This window comes from Corvus hawaiiensis, chromosome 4 (genome assembly GCF_020740725.1).
Source record: "Corvus hawaiiensis isolate bCorHaw1 chromosome 4, bCorHaw1.pri.cur, whole genome shotgun sequence".
NCBI lineage: Eukaryota > Metazoa > Chordata > Aves > Passeriformes > Corvidae > Corvus > Corvus hawaiiensis.
The window spans coordinates 43,184,624-43,204,153 of record NC_063216.1 but is presented as its reverse complement, the minus strand read 5'-3'; the positions used below and the strand labels follow the sequence as shown (position 1 = coordinate 43,204,153).

General features: G+C 37.0%; 1 protein-coding gene across 1 annotated transcript in view; it reads left to right on the top strand.

The window, feature by feature from the left end:
• TRHDE (thyrotropin releasing hormone degrading enzyme) overlaps window positions 1-19,530 on the top strand; it is a 209,236-nt gene that overhangs the window by 172,294 nt on the left and 17,412 nt on the right. The window contains exons 13-15 of the mRNA XM_048300199.1: window positions 4,530-4,677; window positions 6,856-6,953; window positions 7,467-7,574. Coding sequence (XP_048156156.1) covers window positions 4,530-4,677; window positions 6,856-6,953; window positions 7,467-7,574 — 354 coding nt within the window. The remainder of the gene's footprint in view (window positions 1-4,529; window positions 4,678-6,855; window positions 6,954-7,466; window positions 7,575-19,530) is intronic.

Sequence of the window (19,530 nt, the reverse complement as noted above, 5' to 3'; positions counted from 1 at the left end):
ATATGTAAACAATAGATCATTTTATAACATGAAATGGATCTGTTGGTACTCTTCTGTGAAGAGTTACAGGGCAAAGGACCAGAGCTATGATATTCTTATTCATGCCTCTTGGCAGAGGAGTACTGAAATAGTAGTGTTCTTAGGATTATCCATTGGTAGAGGCCTACATAAGCAAGAGAAGTTTCTGTCAGGAATGGCACTGGTATGAATGTGCTTTGGGTAGGGAGTGACTAAATGAGTTCTTAAGGCTCTTTCGATTTTAATTTTAACTATAGATGAAAAATGTTTACAAAACTTTTTAACCTTGCCCTTGATAAATGTTTTACCTGAACATCAGTATGCTTTCAGCCACTGTTTACGTATCAACACTGTTTAACTATTTTATCTCTTAAGATACTTGCCAAAACTATCCCAGGTTCCTCTGCAGAATTTTTTTAGGTGCAGATACATGCTTGCTAAGATTCTCAGGTGACTCCTGGAGACATACCTAGAGAAAACTGCGCCTGTTTCAGACTAGACACAAGTTTGGACATCACAGTATTTCTGTGGTGTTTATGCTTGTTACCTGGTTTCAGTATAGCTCATAATCAGTTATTCCCCTAGTGACAGACAATATTTCAATTTTCCTCCAAGATGGCTAGGCTAGAAAAGAACCTTGTCTCTTAGACCTGACTTTCATGCATTTGGACTTTGACAGGCAATGTCTGACAGTAATTTTGCTGGACTTAAAGATAGCAATATGATTGATGGCTAAAAAGACAAAAGAAAAATAAGGATTTCTGTCACTGACCTTCAGTGACTTTGTTGAAAGAGAGAGTAATAAGTCAAGCTGCACGTGCAGAGTATCTACTAAATTTACACTCTGTAGTACCTTTGAGTGAATATTTCTAGGCAAATATATGACAGGGAAATTATTTTACAGTTTTCCTTTTGATGGGAAGGTTGCTACTTTTAGTTTTCTTACTGTTGTTATAATTATTGTTAAACATTTCTGTTTAACATTTCTACAGATCTGTGTTTTTCCAACAGAGTTCATGGAGATACTCAGACCAGACTCATTCTCTGTTCTGCCTTCTTTCCTCATTTTGGTTATTGTCCTACTCCATAAATGCTTTTGCTGACCAGATCCTCTGTAACCATCTTTGAACCTAGTTCTTCCAGGATAATGAAGGAGAATCCTAGAATCATGCCAGCACCCTTTGTCTGGTTTGCCACCGTTCAAATGAGCCAGTGCTTCTTACTGAATGCAGTATTCCCTGGGAAAGCAGAGTCTTGAAGTCTCTCTAAGCGCTGGACAAGCTTTTAGTGTAAACTAAAAGAGGATGATTGTACTAAAATACAAAAGTTAAGACACCAGTTGTGCTTTGTGAAGATGCAGAATATTAGAGCATAGCTCACCACAGTGTCACACTGCTTTGTCTAGGTTCTGTTTTCTGCTGACCTGGTTGTCATGGTAGTCATGCTACCTCCCAGGACACTTCTCACAGGTCCTAGATCTGTGATCTGGATTTTAGGACTTCTTATATGTTTTATGGTTCATGGTTTATCTCTTTTATGATTAGGGTGAGAGTTTCTCCTTACATCCTGTTTTCTCAACTATGAATGTAAACTTTTTATGCAAAAAGGTGAAACAATAACTATCCTTACCACCTCTTGACAGAAGCTATTTAGTGCCAATTAGTCTTGGACTGCAGTGTATTTGGAATAAAAAGTTCATAAATATGGCTTAGCGACTATGGTAAAAGAATAGGGCTATCATGGTTTTCTGTAGGCATCAGTGAAATAAAATAGTGTAGAATTTAAAGAACATTCTGCCAAGGTAATGTTCCTGATGCACTTGTGTTTTCTTCAGGAAACTGGCTGTCTTAACTGCCACTGTAGGAGGATTTGAGATATGTCTCTGCTTAAGTTCTCTCAGAGGTGCATCTTAGCATCTGTACTGCCCAGGATGTGCTGACAGAAGAGTTTAATATTAACAGCCATAGCCATTTGTCCTCTAAATCATGATCTGAAGTGATGAATTTGTTATAATTTATATAATAATGCCATCCCCAAAAATCTCCCTTCATTCCTATCCCTTCTCTTGGGATGGATTGATTAATATGTGGTTGAGGGGGTGATTCTGATGATATTGGGCATAAGCTCTTCTAGGGTGATACTCAGAGAAGGAGGGTCAGGAATAAACAGGAAAAAAGTCAAACTTTGCCAAAATCTATTTGTGTAATTTGCACTACACTCTTAGGGAAACAATAGGAAAAGTGAGAGTCAGGGTGTGAGACAGGCAGAATTGAATAGTGTGATAAATTCAGAAGTTAGAAGCAGTGAGTGATGAGAGTAACAGCTTCTGTTGTGAACAGGATGAGTATCATCAGCCAAAAATCATGATTTCAAACCTCATTAGGAAGCTCTGAGTTTAGGGATTAAGAGATCAATTTCTGAGTCCACTTCTTATGTGACTTTATGGGGAAGTTAAGCTTAAAAAGAAATAATCTGTTTGTTTTGCAGCGTTGATTTCCTTTTTGCACTTAGTATAGATAGATTTAATTTCAAAACATGAACTTAAATGTCCATTAGTGCAGCTATAATAAACATTAATCTGTTGATTCCTTAAGCAGCATGTTTCCTAGAGCTATTCCTCTTGTTCCTTACTCCACACTTTTTCATGTCAATCAAATTATCAGTAAAAATAATCACAAATCCTATTAGAAACTAGCTACCTATATGCTACTTTAAGCTAGTTTACCTCTTTGCTAACATTATCTCCAAAATTTTTAACTGCAGTCAGTTCAGCATGCTGCTGGCTCCATGAATTACAGAGTATTAAGACATAGAATTCATCTTAATGATACTCTGCTGCTTCAAAACCAAGACCTATAAAATGAAGTAACTTTCTGTCTTCAGTTACATTGGACTTTGTCCGTTACCTACTCTAAAAGCTTTGCCACTTTTATTTCATATCTGCTCAGTTCCTCAGTTGGCACAGTGAGATCCCCAAGTGATCTTGTTTTTTGTGCTTTAGTATGTGCTGGAACTGGAGTTGAAAACAGAGCTGATAAAATGTGGACAAAGATGACATGAAGCAGACTGGAGGGTGGGATAGATACTTTTAAATCTGTTACATGAACTCACTTTTTTCCTGAGAACATGAAGGGAACAGAGTGTAATTCTTCCAACAGAGTGTGTGAAAAATGAAGGCCAGCAAGATGTGGTGCACATTGCAAGGAAACAATTTCAAGTATTTCAGCAAGACAGTTTTAACATGTTATTACAGCAGAGATAAAAATTCATATTAACATGTATGCATTGATTAATTTCTGTACTAATGTGTGTAATTTTATTTGTTTGCCGTATGTTTGCATTTCTTCCACAGACATTGATGGAAATTAACGGAAAATTTGCAATGAAGGAGAAAAACTAGTCTCTGAAGCTATATCACACTGTAGCCTATTAAATTGAACTTTGTGGAATCTACCTTGCTGATTTGAAGTGTTTAATGGAAAGAGAATCGTTATCTCCTCTCTAGGCAGATAGTTATCTCCTTTTGGATTTAAACACCTGCATCAGAAGAAGAGTAGACAATGTGTTTCTGGAAAGTTCACACCCACAGGGTTGTACTTTGTTTCTGCAGTCTGGATAGTTAAGAAAAAATGCTGTTCTGAAAAAGAAAGTGAGAGCAAAGCCTAAAGCTTGGTGTTTTCTGTACTCAGTTTTTAAAGTAGCTGTCAAATGCTTGTGTCTGTATTGCATTTTACTTGTAATGCTATTATTTGAAAACCCTTCCTGTGCGCGCCCACCCCCCCCCCCCCCCCCCAGCCTTTCACTTGCAGGGGGAGGTCTTTCATGATAGAAAAAGAATGGGACAAAATTTTAGCTGGTTGATTCATAAACACCTGAAAAAACCCATACTTTATGTGCAAAGTGCTGGAACATCCTGAACCAAAGTGATGTCACTGGATGAGTCCTTCCAAAGTGACTTAAGGTGGATAGAAGACAAGGCAGTTCTAAAGCAGAGAGAAAAGAGTGAGGAGAATAACTGTAAAACTAAAGCTTCTTCTTCAGCACTAGTTCTTTTCAATTGGTGATGGTCACTAGAAATGTTTCATCAAGCAAAATGCCTTGGGTTGTTGATTTTATGCAGGCAGCTTTCTGTCTTAGAAGTCAACAAAGCAACACCTTCCTTTCGTTTTGGGTATCTTTTTTCTTTTTAATTTTTTTTTTTTCCTTAAAGGCAGTTACTTCTTCATTCATGTCTTTCATAGCCACAGGACTCCATTCAAAGTAGAGATAGCTTATCTGGTTTTCTTTCATGTGTGTTCTTGCCTTGCTTCATCAAATCAGTATGCTTGCATGTGTTGGGAGAGACTGCGAGTTGCTGGTTTTTTATAAGGTTGACTTTTATGTCATTAAAGTGTGATGAGTTTATCGTGTTTTTCTGCATTTTAATTTCATTTGGGAAAAAAAAGAAGTAGTTTATGCCCCATTGTGAATATCTTCTGAAAACCAATTTAATGGCTTCTTTTATTGTGCAGAGCTGGTTATTTGCCTCAGAATATTCCTTTGGAGATTATGAGATACCTTTCAGAAGAAAAAGATTTTCTGCCTTGGCATGCTGCCAGCCGAGCTCTTTATCCTCTAGATAAATTGCTGGACCGTACAGAAAACTACAATATCTTCAATGTAAGAGATACAGCCTTCCTCTCTTTCTTTCTCTAGTTCTTCCTTTCTTTCTTCCCCTCACTCTTTCCATCTGTCTGTCCTTCCTGCCTTTCTTTCTTTCACCTCTTACTCCCTCCTTTTATTGTCAAGATTTGAACTGTTCCCCAGTCAGATACTGTAAACATGCTAGGGATATTAAGTTTCTTCCTAATTACTCTACTTAAACATAGCAATTATCAAGCTTTGATTCATTTGCATTTGAACAGTGATAACTGTTGTTTGAGGCATATATGACTAGAAGAAGGAAAGGTAATTATCCCTCATGTAAAATGTTATGACAAGTAAAGTATTTCACTTTAAAGAGCCAAAGTGTTCTATTGCCAGATTTTCCCCTTTGAGGAGCCCCACGGTGATATTTAGCTGGATGCCCAAGATCAGCAACAACAGCAAATATAGGCACAACTGAAAAGAATACATGCAACTGAAGCAAAGATTTGTAGTCATTATTTCATCCCAAAATCCATGGTGAATTCAATGCAGTTACCTTAATTAACAAGAATTAGATCACCGTTGAGTCAAAAGCCCATTCATAATTGCGTCCAAAGGGACAGCAGTAACAGCTCGCAGTAGATAATTAAGATAGACATGGCAAATATTTTAACATTTACCTGTAACTACACTGAAGCATAGTTTATGAAGTACACAGATTTGACTGCAGCCAGTGACAATTATGAACTCTTGGGGTTTTTATTCACTGGGAATTTTATGTAGTCTACATATTTTCAATGGCCAATATACGGTAACATTATGTAATGTTGTAAAGCCTTCAAATGCAGGGGCTTTTTAAAGCCTGAAATTCTTAAGGATGCTTTTCTCTTCTTAAATATATATTTGTTTCTCTGTGTGTGTGACCATAGACACCATGCTCAGAGAGGAGGAAGTTAGAAGTGACTGTACGTGTATATGTAGAGGTACATATATACCTCTACAAGATATATAGATATACAGATATTGATACAGATATGTGTGAGTGTGTGTATATATATACACACGTACATATGCACAGAATTACCTCATGACATGGAAAATGGTTTTTGTAGAACATACACTACAGATTAATAAAGATACATTGAAATTTTTATGAACCTACAGAGCAGGCCTACATGCAAACCAGAGCCATAATGTAAAATGCTGCTGAAATAATTTGCATATTTAGTCTGTTGTTAACGGCAAAGAAAAATTCTTAGGAGTCTGCCATTGCTATTTCACTTTTAAACATGGTTGTGTAAAGAAAACACAATTTTAATAAATAAAACCAGTAAAATTCACAGCCGAGTTATGTTTTATCACTACTGATGGGAGTTTTGAAAGCTGAGGTGATAGCAGAGGAAATAAAAAGTCTTTTTAGTCACAGAATAACGTATCTGCTAGAGAAAGCTGCAGTATGAATCTGCTTTTGTGGTGACATATATACATGCCTATGCATCTGTAATAATAAAATAGATGCTCTCCTATGTGGTTCCGTAGATCTCAGTTCTCTTTTTCAAATTGGTGAATTCCACTGGCAAAAGATTACACTGAATACAATGACAGTGGTTTTCTTCAAAACTCGTCAGAATATTTAAATATGTCCTCTGTGTAAAAAGTAAAAGTCACTAAAACAGATCTTGTGCTTGTTTTGTACTTTAAGCACACCAGGAGCCTAAACTTAAAGCATAGTGTCATTAAGTGTACAAAGCTTATTTGCAGCCGCATTGTTATGTATTCTGAAGTCAATTGACTGTACACACATAATGTTTTTGCCATGGATATGGATATTAAAACAGTGTTCTTTTAAAAGTGAGCATGTACGGTGTAGTCAAGATTGGCCACAAACTAGAAATTAGGCTATTGACACTCTTGTAATTTTTCAGCTGCACATTGTGAGTTCAAAGTAGCATGTAATAAAGTTTTGAAATTAATGGATTTTGTAACAATAAATTGTCTTATACTAGGCATCTAATCTAGTAGCTCTTCTAGACCTTCATACTACAGCAGTGAAGGAGGATTATAAGTGGACAAGTAGCTTTGCTAAGTATTTGGAATTGGACATTATTTGAGGGTAAAAAGAGAGACCAAACCTCACTAGTCAGCAGTATTTCCATTTCAAGTAAAAGAGATTATTTTTAACATTAAATATACTTTTCTTTTTCTGCTTAGGAGTATATTCTAAGACAAGTTGCATCGATGTATCTGAAGCTTGGATGGCCAACAAACAATTTAAACAAGTCACTTGTTCAAGCATCATACCAACATGAGTACTGTTATATTTTCGTTTTTATTGTTTATTTGTGGAATATAATTATATAAATGCTCCTAAAATTTAGTCATGTTTAGCATAAGCCAGTCATAATTCCTTAGCTCTATCACCCTTCTGTTTTTTCCTTTCTTTTTCCTTTCCTTTCTGGGTTGTAGGGAGAGCAGAAAGATGCTGTGAGAAGAATTCTTCTTTCTTAAGTTGAGAGAACATGATTTCCTAAGCCCTAACTTAATATCTGACTACACTGGATTTCTAAGAACTTGTACTCATGTGACCACAGAAGTTGGGAGGAGTGCATAAGTGTAAATGGGGGCTGCTTTTGATCCATGACTTTTCTTCAGTTGTTGCAGGCATTAAATCAACACTGAGATTTGTAAAGCCAGATTATCTTTGATATGTTGCCCAGCTACCGGTTGCTGTCACTGTTATAAGAAGCAGTTTTTTGTAAACATTCAAACACATTCAAACACATTCATTAATGCAGCCTTATTGCTTTCTTTAATGTGGACAGAGAGTTGCGTCGGGAAGTCATCATGTTGGCCTGCAGCTTCGGGAACAAGCACTGTCACCAGCAGGCTGCAACATTAATCTCGGACTGGATTTCTAGCAATAGGAACCGGTAAGTGGAGCTGAAATGTGTATGTCACATCTCTCCTACTGAGAGGCAGTACAGCTCTTCCTCTCCTGCCTGCCCTGTCTGCAGTGCCTTCTTTTGCAAAGGTTTTTTTTTATGGGAGGAAGCAGAGGTTGCTGGCTGGCATTTAAAAATGTCTGTGGGGTTTCAGAATTAGTTATTTGACTTGGTGTATATGAGTGGGTGGAGGGGATTCTGCCCTCTCCTGATGAGTTACTGTCAGATAATTCTGTGCTAGAAGATGAGAAGATGGATTTTAAGGACAGATCTAAAGAAAGAAAGATGAGTGAACACCATGTTGTCAGACAAACATGAAACCTGTGCTGGGACAAGAGAGCCAAAGGTGCTAAACATTTAAAGAAGTGAGAGAGATTAGAGACAGAAGGACTGAGAAGTAAGGAAGGAAATGTAGCAAAGTGGTGCAGGGAAATGTTACAAGGTATTTAAGAGTGAAGACTTGAAAATTAATGTGATTCAGGAATACATGGAAAAGCTCATGTAAGGTTTCAGAGAGCAGATAATAAGATAGCTGATGCCTTGAGCATTAGCAGCACTGTAGTGGTTTGACAGCAAATATGTAAGTTAGGCTGTCTATACACAGGTTTATTCAGCTGAGGCAAGAGAACATGGGCCATGGATAGTGCATGAAGTTTATATTTTAAAGGCAAGCATCTAAGAAATATGAAATTACTGAAATTTCAAATATTTAATTATGCAGTGATATATGGACAATGATATGAGTGCAGAGTATAGGTTAAGACCCCAACTTCTTTAGAAAGAATAGTGGATTTTCTGATTATGTGAAATATTTGCACTGTACACATTTGTACATGGCATGATACTTTAGTTTAAAAGAGAATATTTTATTTTCAAATAAAAAAAAGCAAGATAAAAGTCTCTCACTTTTAGTCCCAGTCTTGTATTATCTCTGCAAGAGGATCAGATCTCTCTAGCCATACGAGCAGGCAGGATTTTTCAGAGATTTCTTGGACTAATCAGGTGTTTGTTTGCAATTAAAATATCTCTGTCTGTCTCTGGAATCTTTAAAAATCCTTTACAGTCATACCCAGTTATGTAAGTATACAAGTATCTTTTAAAACCAGCCATGAACTGAACATGAAGGGAAATTACACTCCTATATGATTTTGAAACTTCTGGAAAAAAACCCAAACAACTTGCAACTATGACTATGTACCTTTAAGTAAGATGTGTGTGAGGTGGAGGGTTTTCCTGGGTAAGGTGATACCAGATATATTTACTATTAAATATATACCCCAGGGTTTGATATGAATTCTTATCATAAGCAGCAACAGTCAGTATGAAGCTATTCAAAGAGGCAATTAAAGAGAAAGAATCATTGGAAACAGTCTGCAAAAGTAATTTGCTTAGATATTCATTTGCAAAATTAGTTAATCAAACCTAGCATTACCTATTAGCATGCACAGCAGTAGATTTTTCAGTGTTAAAAAAGCTGTCACCCTGCCTGTCTTTCCTTTCCAACAGGATTAAGAAAGGAGGCATCAGAAAAGAAAAACATAACAAAACTCAAGCTTATTGCTTTACCAACAGTAGCAAGAGAGAAAAGGCATAAATTTAAGGAGCTATCTGAAGATTCATCTTAGCCTTTCAATGGGGCCATTTTTGGTAGCAGAAGATTGTGTTTGCCAGCATATGATGAGTATTATGATAAAAGCACCACACCAGGGCAGAGGAGAATAGCTACTGTGTTAAAGCAATGTGTTTCTGAAAGGAGCTGCGCAGTTTTGAAAAATGGCTGCAGCAAATAATGTAATTACATAATAGAGATTGACAGTCAGCTGATAAATAGGGGCACAACTGGCAAAGAAGATAGAGACATGCTTTTATTTATTTTTTAAGATCGTAGGATTTGTTCAGTCCCACACTTCAGAACTGACCAGTTTTCTCAGAGCAGTCTCACATCCTGAATGTAACTGATATATGAGCAAAACTCATTTCATATCTACTTACATGGAAATGACATTACAAAGACTACTAGTAATAGCAGCCCAGTAAACATAAAATCAGCTTGTGTTTCACAGTAACAGCATTTGTAGGGTATGTCAGTGTTCTCTCAGGAATGTTCAGATCCTGCTGAATCAGAGCTAACCCATAGCACCTTTACTCAGTTTAAGCTAACTCAGACTGAAACCTGAAAGTAAAACAAGGGCTCTTTTTCCTGCTTTTCTACCAAGAAAACAATGATTCTACAATCAGAATTTAATTAGCATGGTGTTTGAGTCATGCTTCTGCCTCTTTTAGCACTTGAGAGACAGTAACTAGCTCAGGTGCAAAGGGCAAGCAGATAAGTACAAGACATATGCAGAGAGCACATCTAAAAGGTGCCACTTTGTATTCTTTCTCATCAATCGTTTTGCTCAGTTTGATGCCCTTAACAGCTGTTTGTGAATTTGCTGCAAACAGCCACCTTAGAGCCTCTAAGATTCCCTCAGAGCTTGTTTCCTGACAAAGAAGGAGAAACTCATGCTGCTCCTCTTTCGCCACACTTCTCTGACAACTAGTGAGGAAAGTCGATGACAAGTACAGAAACTCTGTGTATTCTTGCCTATTCCAGACCTTATCAGCAAGTACTGTAAAAGTTCTTGGTTTTGCCATTCTGTCTTCTGAAACCGAACCACATAATTGACTGATGATTGCAGAAAGCCTGGTTTTGGTGGGTTTGCATAGCCAGAGCACAAAAACAGAGTTCCAGAGAGCTCAGAGATATTTTATATAAAAATGTAATTTGAGTGTCATTGTGACAGTAAAAATAAAGGATAACTTGCATTTCCACCCATCCCCTCCCAGAAACTTTATTCTGGAAGATGACACAAATTTTTCAAAGCAGTAGAGACAATGGAATAAGGTTTGTGTCTCAAGATTTTAATAAACTGCAAATTAAGTCAGTATTAAATTAAAATGTGATATTAAATACCACATAAATGCACAGTCAGTAAATCATGTAAGGGAGGTTTTTGATTCCCTGGCCCTTACTGGAGTTAAAGTTGAAATAACTCTAACAGAGAATGTGCAATTAATAATACTGAAGAAATGCTAACATTCATAACTTTTTTCGCCACATTTTAAATCTATGACTTTTTAGATATTCTTTTGAAGTGTTTTTTTCTGTTTTACTTGTCATATTTAATTATGGATAAAGTGTTGGGTAGTACAATAACATCTAACTCTGGCATATGCTTACAATTGCTGTGGTTTTTAGTAATTATATTTAATCTAGTAAATTTTCTTAATCTGGTCCAGAAAGGAATTACCATCTACTCTTCGCATTAAGAAAGTGAAGTAATCTTGATATCAGATACTGTTTGTATTTTGTCATTATAGACTCTTTACTGTGCAAATAATTTGCCACTGTTGACCAAATAAAATGAGGGTCATTCTTAGCACAAGGCCAGAGGTCCTCTTTGTATTTCCACTACTGTTTGAAAAAGCCATTAGATTTCCAACTACAGTGCTGCAGGTTTTCTTCTGGAATTAGTGAAAATACCCAACTTACGTGACCTGCAACACTAGCCTCTGTGCATGAAAGTGGAAGTTACCTAAGAGGCTTTGAAGACTTGAATTTCTAAAGTGACTTAGGTGTTGCTTCATTTTCAGATTCCTGGCTCACAGGGCAGAATCAGATGCTCAGAGTTGCGCTTCCTACAAGGGGATTTGGGAGCCTCTAAAAACGCAGCCGGTGGCAGCCACTGTGCTGTGAAGAGCCTCTTAACATGAGATTCCGAACCATGAGTGGGCCCTCTTAGGGTCCAGCACTACAGGTAGAAAGATACCTATATCAAATGAATACGTAAATGGCAATTGTAGCGTATGGGGATCTTGCAAAAGATGCCTTTCAAAATTGTCACTAAAGCATGAAAAAGACTGCTCCTTTTCTTTTCCAACACAGCTGGCAGAGAAGCTGCTCTTCAATACCATTTCAAACAGTAGTGCTGAGATTCCAGCAGTTTACTGTGCTTCAGTTTAGTACCTCAGCCCTGTATCTGCCAATGCCTGCAGAGGGTAAGCCTGAGGAGGACCTGTATATGAGATGTTTGGGACAATATTAAGATGCTGCAACAGACTTTCCTCCTGTAGCTTCAGCTCAGCTACTGGAATTTATTTCATTAGCAAGAAAATGATACAGTTCTCCAATCTAAAGATGAGAAAGCATTCATCTGAGGGAAGAGACTTCAGTACCTGAAATACCAGAAATACCAGAAATACTTAGACTGCAAGGGGCTTTAGGTGATATTGCTCATGGCCACTTTTTCAGGGCAAAACACAATGGAAAAACAAGAAATATAACTGAGAAAGAAATTTGTTTTTACAAGGAGCAAACCAAACACATAGCATCAGAAGCAGAAGAGACTATAAGGAGACATGTTGTTTTGCTGTTTTAGGAACTGATATATTTTAATCCTTACAATTGTTTAAAAAAAGCTCATTATTTCTTTCTACTGAAGACCAGAGGTTAGACCTCAAGGTAGGTCTTGTGGTGTTTTAATCCATGAGTTTAAGTGATTTTACTTTTTTTAAAAATGGCTGATGTGTCCAGCTCATTTTGCTTGAAAGTCTGTATTTACTTCTGACTTGAAGGTGATATTAAGACAATGATTTTCACTCTCTTACATTGGGATATATGCTGCTCCTGTACTGGAACCATGGAAACCCTTGACACTTTTATGTTGATGTTCAGAAGAATAAAGAATAGAAAATATACAACCGTGTTGAAATTTCCCTTGTAGTTTGAGAACATAAATTTACGGGGATTCAGTCAACAGCAGAATGTTGTACAAGAGAAGCTACTGTTGGCTGAAAATGAAGATGTTTGCTTCTACCTTCATTTAACTGAGCTCATCCCTGTGAAGCTTTCATGTGTGAAGAAATACATTATTCACACTCCTTAGATATAACAGCATTGTGGTTCAGCCTAAAAAATTAACAAAATTACCATTCAATGCCTGCCTGAGCTCAATAATCAGCCTTGTTAACCCCTTTAACCTTCATTGCATCTATTCTGAAGGAAAAACATGTTTCTAAGAGGATTAGCATTTTCAGACTTCCTGCCTTGGATAGGTTGAGTAAACATGTATTTCTGAAGTTCAAGAAAGAATGCATGGAGAGCTGCAATATGTAAACCCCTGACAGGAGATAAAAGGGGGTAATATTCAAATACACACTATGATGACTTGAAGCATAACACAGACATGAACATTTTTTGCAAACATCTATCTGGGTGCAGGCACAGTTATCTTCCAGCTACTCTTACCATACATCAGCTATAGGTTGCTGCATTTACATTTCTGCTGGCAAAGTCAACTGTGGATGTATGCTTGCTTTGGGCAAAGTTAAACAAGATGATGTAAACGTGAATATGTGAGAGAGCTGCTTTGAACTGAGACAGCTGATTTTGCCTTCAGCAGAAAAAGGAGTACTTGTATTCTGATTCTGTTAGTAGAGCTGTGGTGACACTGTTCTTCTGCTGACATGCAGCACTGAATAGTGGGATATGATAGGATTGCATCAGACACAGTTACATGCAGATGTTCTGTGAGATGTTACCGGTTGGAAGGCCTCAGCTAGTTATAGCCATTTCCATTTGCTCTTACTTTTAACTTCTTTAGAAATGTAACCATTGCTATTTATTGCTGTGGTTTACATGGAAACAAAGTACCTTAATGAGTTGCCTTAATACCCCTAGAAAACTGAGATTAAATGCATTTCACTAACATTGATATCATATCACTTTGGGGTGATTTTAGCTTTAACACAGTTTTTACTAGTTCAAATATTAATCTTCTGTCACAAGCTCTGGTCTCTGATCGGGTAACTGATCAGTTTTGAGGATGCTTGCAGTGGGGAGTGCAGGCTGCTCCACTGAATTAGGTTAAGCCATCATCCATTCTGTAGCCCGTGGGTTAATGAAGTTTTAATTTGTCTGTCTTTGTGAATGAGGAGAAGTAGAGACTGATCTTGAATGCAAATACAGATATTTTAAATCTGTTCTGGTCTAATCATCCAGATTGTTCTGAGAAATCTTGCAGTGCTGAAATGGGGCCATGTCACAGGACAAGTCGGAGCTTCAGACAATCCCTGTCTTAACCTCAGATTTTGGCAACAGTTTCAATTTAAGAAATCATTCTGGCCTGCAAGTACTAAGGATGGCAGTTCGGTTCTATTTATAAAATGAATTAGTAATTAAACAGACAGGAGATAACAGACAAAAGATTTTAATCAAAGTTACTGCACAGTATAAAACTGAAAGGAACTACTAGTAGATTACAGCATGACATAAGCCAGTGCATGACATTAAGGTACCTATATTAAAGCTAGCAAAAGAAATAGTATTGCTTAGGGTCAAATGTCATTTACTTCTGAAACGATGACAATGTGCACAGATTCCTTCACTCAGCCTCTGTGGGAGTAACCGGGAAGGAAGCATCCCTACTCACGGGAAAAACTCCACACATTTCCATGGAATGTGTTGAGGATTTCTGCTTTATGAGAGTTTGGTGTAGTTTTTATAGTTTGTAAAGTGAGGTGTCTGTCCGTGAGAAGCCCAGTTTATCTTCCAGATCTCACATTGACAGTAAGATGTTTATTGGCAGTTGGGAGATGCAAGACCAGTGTTAACTCTGTGGTGCCAGAAGAACTCACTACAAGACAGCTTGTCCTGTTTGAGTTATCTGACTGGTTAACAAGCAACAGATAAGCTCTTGTGGGGGGCAAGATGCCCTGCTACAAGCCAGAGGTCGCTGAAAAGAGAGTAAGAGATGAACTTTCCTGTTCTGTCTGTGGGTTTCAAGTCAGAACACATCCGTGTGTTGTTTGAATTACAAATGAACCACTTTTGGTTACAAAGTAATGAAATCAGAATCGTGCATGTCTGCACACTAATACTCAACTACCTTGTCTACATCTTTTGAAGTGTATTTATGAGATTTGGGCTTTTCCTGTAACTTCTGTTTGCCATTTCACTTCTGTCACACTGCTGTGATGGTTAGGAACATTGGTTAATTCTTTATCATCTCAAGAAAGGTGTAAATAATGAAGTAAATGTCTTCCATCACATAATTTGAAGGACAGTGATAACCAACAAGCCAAATTTGTGAGTTGTGAACCTCCACACTTGTTCATGCAGATTTTGTGTTTCCTCTACAAGGAATAATGGATTCATGTCCATCCACCTGCCTAAGTTGGCAGTGTCTTACTTGGCTGCACCTTTAACTACTTGGTGGAAATGCCACCAGAAAAACAATTGCAGGACTGTATAGGAGTGTGTAGCATGTCTATAAACAAAACTCTCCATAGATCTGAGGGAGTAGTAAATAACAAATTACCATTCATTAATTGAAGTAATTTCAATGAAGTCTGGCTTAGGTGATAGAAAATCAATTTTTTTCCAAACAAGCATTTTTTCTTTTGTTTTCTTCCTTGTTTATTTCTCTCTCTTGCTATTTGAAATAGATAATTTTATTGCTGTGTTTCACATGGCCACAGTAGTGCTACAGTCTTGCAACAACTTAGAAATGTACTTGCGTTTAACCACCTACATCAGTATTTGTGAGAACATGGCCAACAGGTTAATTACTTTTGTTAGTTGATTGGAAGAGGCACTAGGTTTTTTCAAGGGCTTGATGCCTACCAGCTATATTTGGAAATTGTTAGCAGCAAACATGAAAAAATGAGAGTTATTTTAATTTTTTTCACACATGAGTGTCTGATAAATGTAAAAAAATAAAGTGAATCCCTTCTTCTGTGTTCACAACCCCTAGAAGTTTTAATTACTGAAAAAAATCAGGCATAGCTATTCATGCATTTTGAAATGTTACTGGAGCTTTGCCAGCTAATGTAAGCCAGTGTTGTTGAAGTGATTTAACTAATTAATAGGTTGTTACAACATTTGAGTAGAATCTTGCACTCAAGTCAATAAAACTTAAGGAGGAAGAAAACACTGTTGAGTGCATGAGTTAATCAAGGACTTAGCACTCTGAAAGACCAACTGGGTCTTAATAGAGAGAGGACTTAATATTGTAAAAGATAAAATTGGGCTTTATGGGCAGCTGGTTCAGGTAGTGTTTTTACCTTCTGACTTCTGTGTGTCACTGCAATAAAATGACCCTATATGGAGTAATTATGGATTAGCAGTAATTAATTTAAAGTCCTTGTAATTTAGATTAGTTTCCAATTTTCTCATTCAGGGATGATCTCTCCACAACTTTGCAAAACAATTGATCAGAAATTGATCAGACCATATTTTTGTTGCAAAAACTGTCCAGAATGGACAAAAAGCATACCTACTCAGAGATCAGTGCCACAAAGAAGTCCTTAACTCATCACTCAGTCATTAAAATCAGTGTTGAAGAGCTTGACTATCCTGGTTGCATGTTCACTTGTGGGGGATCTTCAATAGGAATGGAAAGGAGCAATAGCAGTAACCATCACTTGAGGGATGATGTACTCTCTGCCTACCTCTGTCAGACCTGTGTGATACCTGGAACTTGGGAGCACAGGACAGGGACTGTGCATAGCTTTGCCCCAGACACCTTGACTAGCCCTGTTAATGTCCCCTGAAATCAATGGGAGACAGGCACCTAAATGTTGAGCCCATCACAGCTCTGTGCCTCAGTTTTCAAGGGGAAGTTCTGCCCTCTCTCTTTAGACTGGGTATGTGCTATGGCAGAGGATCATCCTCTCCTCTTTCTGCACAATGGTGCCAGCAGCATGACTCCTGGAGTTTGTAATAGAGAATGGGAATATAAAATTTGGGATGGAAGTTTTTAAAAACAAACTGTGTAGTGCTCTTCTTTATAATAGCATCTGTATTACAGCCAACAAAGTACTAATACTTCATTCTTGTTTCTTATCTGAGCCCTGTAACCTATTAAACAAGACCATAAATATAGTCATCAAGAAAAATAGGCTTAAGTTAAATGTTAAATTGTTGCAAAAATAAAGAATAATATTCCTGATTAATTTTCTTTGTCAAATAGTACCATAACTGGTGTTGAAACTTGTTACTTAATCAAAGAACTGTCTAAACTATGTGCATTTACATTTTAAAAAATTAGAACACAATTTCCCCAGAAGATAAATAATTATGGTCCAATTTTAAAAGTGTATCTTTAATTGTTAGAACATACTTTAAATAGGAGCAAGTATGTACCAATTAATTATAACTTAGAACATTATTCTTAGCTCATTGTAGAGCTTTATAATTCACTCTTGAAAAAAAGAAATCCCTGTAAAGGCACAGCACGATTTTAATTAATTTTTTTCTAACTCTTTAATTTTTAACTTTTTCTCCCAAAATGTTTAATTTTTAAACAAGCTTGGCTAGCTACATATTTCATTCTCACCATCACATCTCTTAAGCAAGAAAAATAAAGTTAAATAAATTGGATCAGTATTCAAATTAAAGCCATTTAAAGTGATGCTCTCAAACGTTTATTTCTATTCTTCTGAAGTATCCATCAATCATATTAGCTCTTTAAAAATGAGAGCAGCCTCGAAGGCACATTTGAGGCTTCACTGACAACAGGATGTGTTCTGCAGTGTTACAACCTAAGCAGTACCAAAATAATGGTGATTTTATCCACTTGATTTGGTTAATATAAGGGGCAAACATCCACATGCTGATCTAGTGCCTTGGAATTGCAATTTTCCAGGAACCTATAATACTAAAAAACCTGTAGACTGGAGAGATTTCAGATATTTAAATAATGATAGAATATGTGCCCAAAACGACTGGATGAGTGAGAAAGCAAAAATTCCTACAAATGTGGGACAAAATTCAATTAGAGGACTCTCTGTAGGGGCAATAGTTAAAGAGAAATTACTTTGGGGATATTTGCGTTTTCATAAGCAATTTTCATTTCCACAAGAGGAACCCCCCTCTCTACAGTCCTGATTTCAAGCCTCTCACAGGAGTACTTTGTAGTTTTTCATAGCTGTACATTTTGTAGTTTCTGAAGGTAAGCTTTTTACAAGCAGTATTTGTGCTTGATGTCTTGGTTTGTAGGGGCTGATTTTTTTCACATTGTCCTAATTAGCTTATAGGTACAGACCTAAAACCTTCCCTGGAGCAGTTGATTGTATGATATTGATTACATCTGCTGCAGCACTGCCAGTATACTGCTACTGATTTGGTGGCAGTAGAGTTTTCTTAGCAAGGAAAGTGATGACATCTAGGCTATGATCATGGGATCAGCTCCATCACTAGTCTTAAGTCCTCCTTCCTTCCCAGAGATGCAAATCATCCTGTGCTTACTGTCTATGCTGCTGCTAAAAGTGCTGCTGTTGGCCCTTAGAATGTAAAAAATGGACTAGCTGGGAAAGCCCTTTGAATTGATTTGTTTTACTGTAAATTTTGAAAAATGTAAACATCACAAGTGAGAAGTGCTGTCTGTTCTGGAGTTAGACATCCACTTCTAGGTACATCTGCTTCTGTGTCTGTACTAGGCAAAAAAAAAAAAGGACAGACCTTCCAGCCCACATTTCCTACCTGTATTAATGGCACAATCAACCAAAGAAGTATTACCTTTTCCAGCTGCTTTATAGTTCCTTACAATAACTGTTGGCTGAACCATATATCTTGCAGTAATCCAAAGATAATATTTCTGCTGTCAAAGCTCTGAAAGAACTACATGTGCTTCTAAAAAAATGATTTAGTGTTTGTGTCAAGACATAAAGTCCTTCCTTCGTTGAAGTAAGGCTTGACTGTGTTCATCTGTTCTTCATATTCAGGTATCATATGATAGGTCAGATTTGGGGCAATAGGTTGTTTGGTCCCCTAGTCAGGATAGCACCCCTTAGTCCCTTTTGTTTAGTGTATGTTCTTACAGCTGCTGTCAGTGTATTAAATCCCATATTAAAATTAAAAAAAAAAAAAAAGACGTAAGCTAGTAAGAAAGTTGTGTTTAAAAAAAAAAATAACTTAGTGATGAGAAAATTGGGACACGATGACAGTATCATTTAATGTTCTGTGCAGAATGTATATGTACATGGCTGCATTTTTATGTTACTGTAATTGCTGACCCAAAGTTTTGAAAGAGAGTTGCAGTATTAGAAAGCTTTATGCCTCATTCTCAGTTAATATAAGTCAACACAAAGGCAGTACCTGAATATCTTTCCATTTCAGTGTTAGAGTTTTTTTCTGGAGAATGAATAAATGGCAGTAGAAAAACCTCTGTTCTTGATTGGGATAGCCCAGTCTGTGGTATAAGCCTTTGGTGAAATCCTCTTACAATTAAAGTATTGATGGAAACGTTTTTTTCCTGTTTTGTGTAAGTTCTGATACCAAATTTTACAGCAATAATTTCATTTTTTGTCCCACTGTATTACTGCAGACACAACTTTATTTACTTCTAGATTCTCTAGAGATCTTGAATACGAAGTTTCAGAGGAGTTTCCACTCAGGCATTACCGACAAAAAGAGGAATGCTTTTTCCTGAAAATCAGAAACATATTACCCTAAGAAATGTCTAACTTTACCTGTGGGAATACCCTTTGGGTCACAAAAGTTTCAACTTCTATGCTTGTATAGGAAACATAAAGCAAAGTAGGAAATTGAAAGTCCGGCTGAAACCTTTTTAGAAGAAAACCGTACATATGCACATACTGTACTAGATCTGAATTTGTCATTTAACTGTAGTTTGAATTGATATTAATTGAGCAGTAATCACAGTTTGCAACCATCCTATGGCACAGCTGGTTTTGGACTGGTATTAATATGCTGAAATAATTGATCAGATCTTTCTATTTTCTTCACTCCTGACAATATCATGTTTAAGTATCATTGTCACAGCATATCCTTTCTTACTTGTGTGTTACTATCTGAAGATGAAGCCCTTTTCAGCACAAGGAGGGAGGAGTTTCTGGCTGATCAGGTCCTGTTGTAAAACAGTGCAAGGGCAAGAAGAGC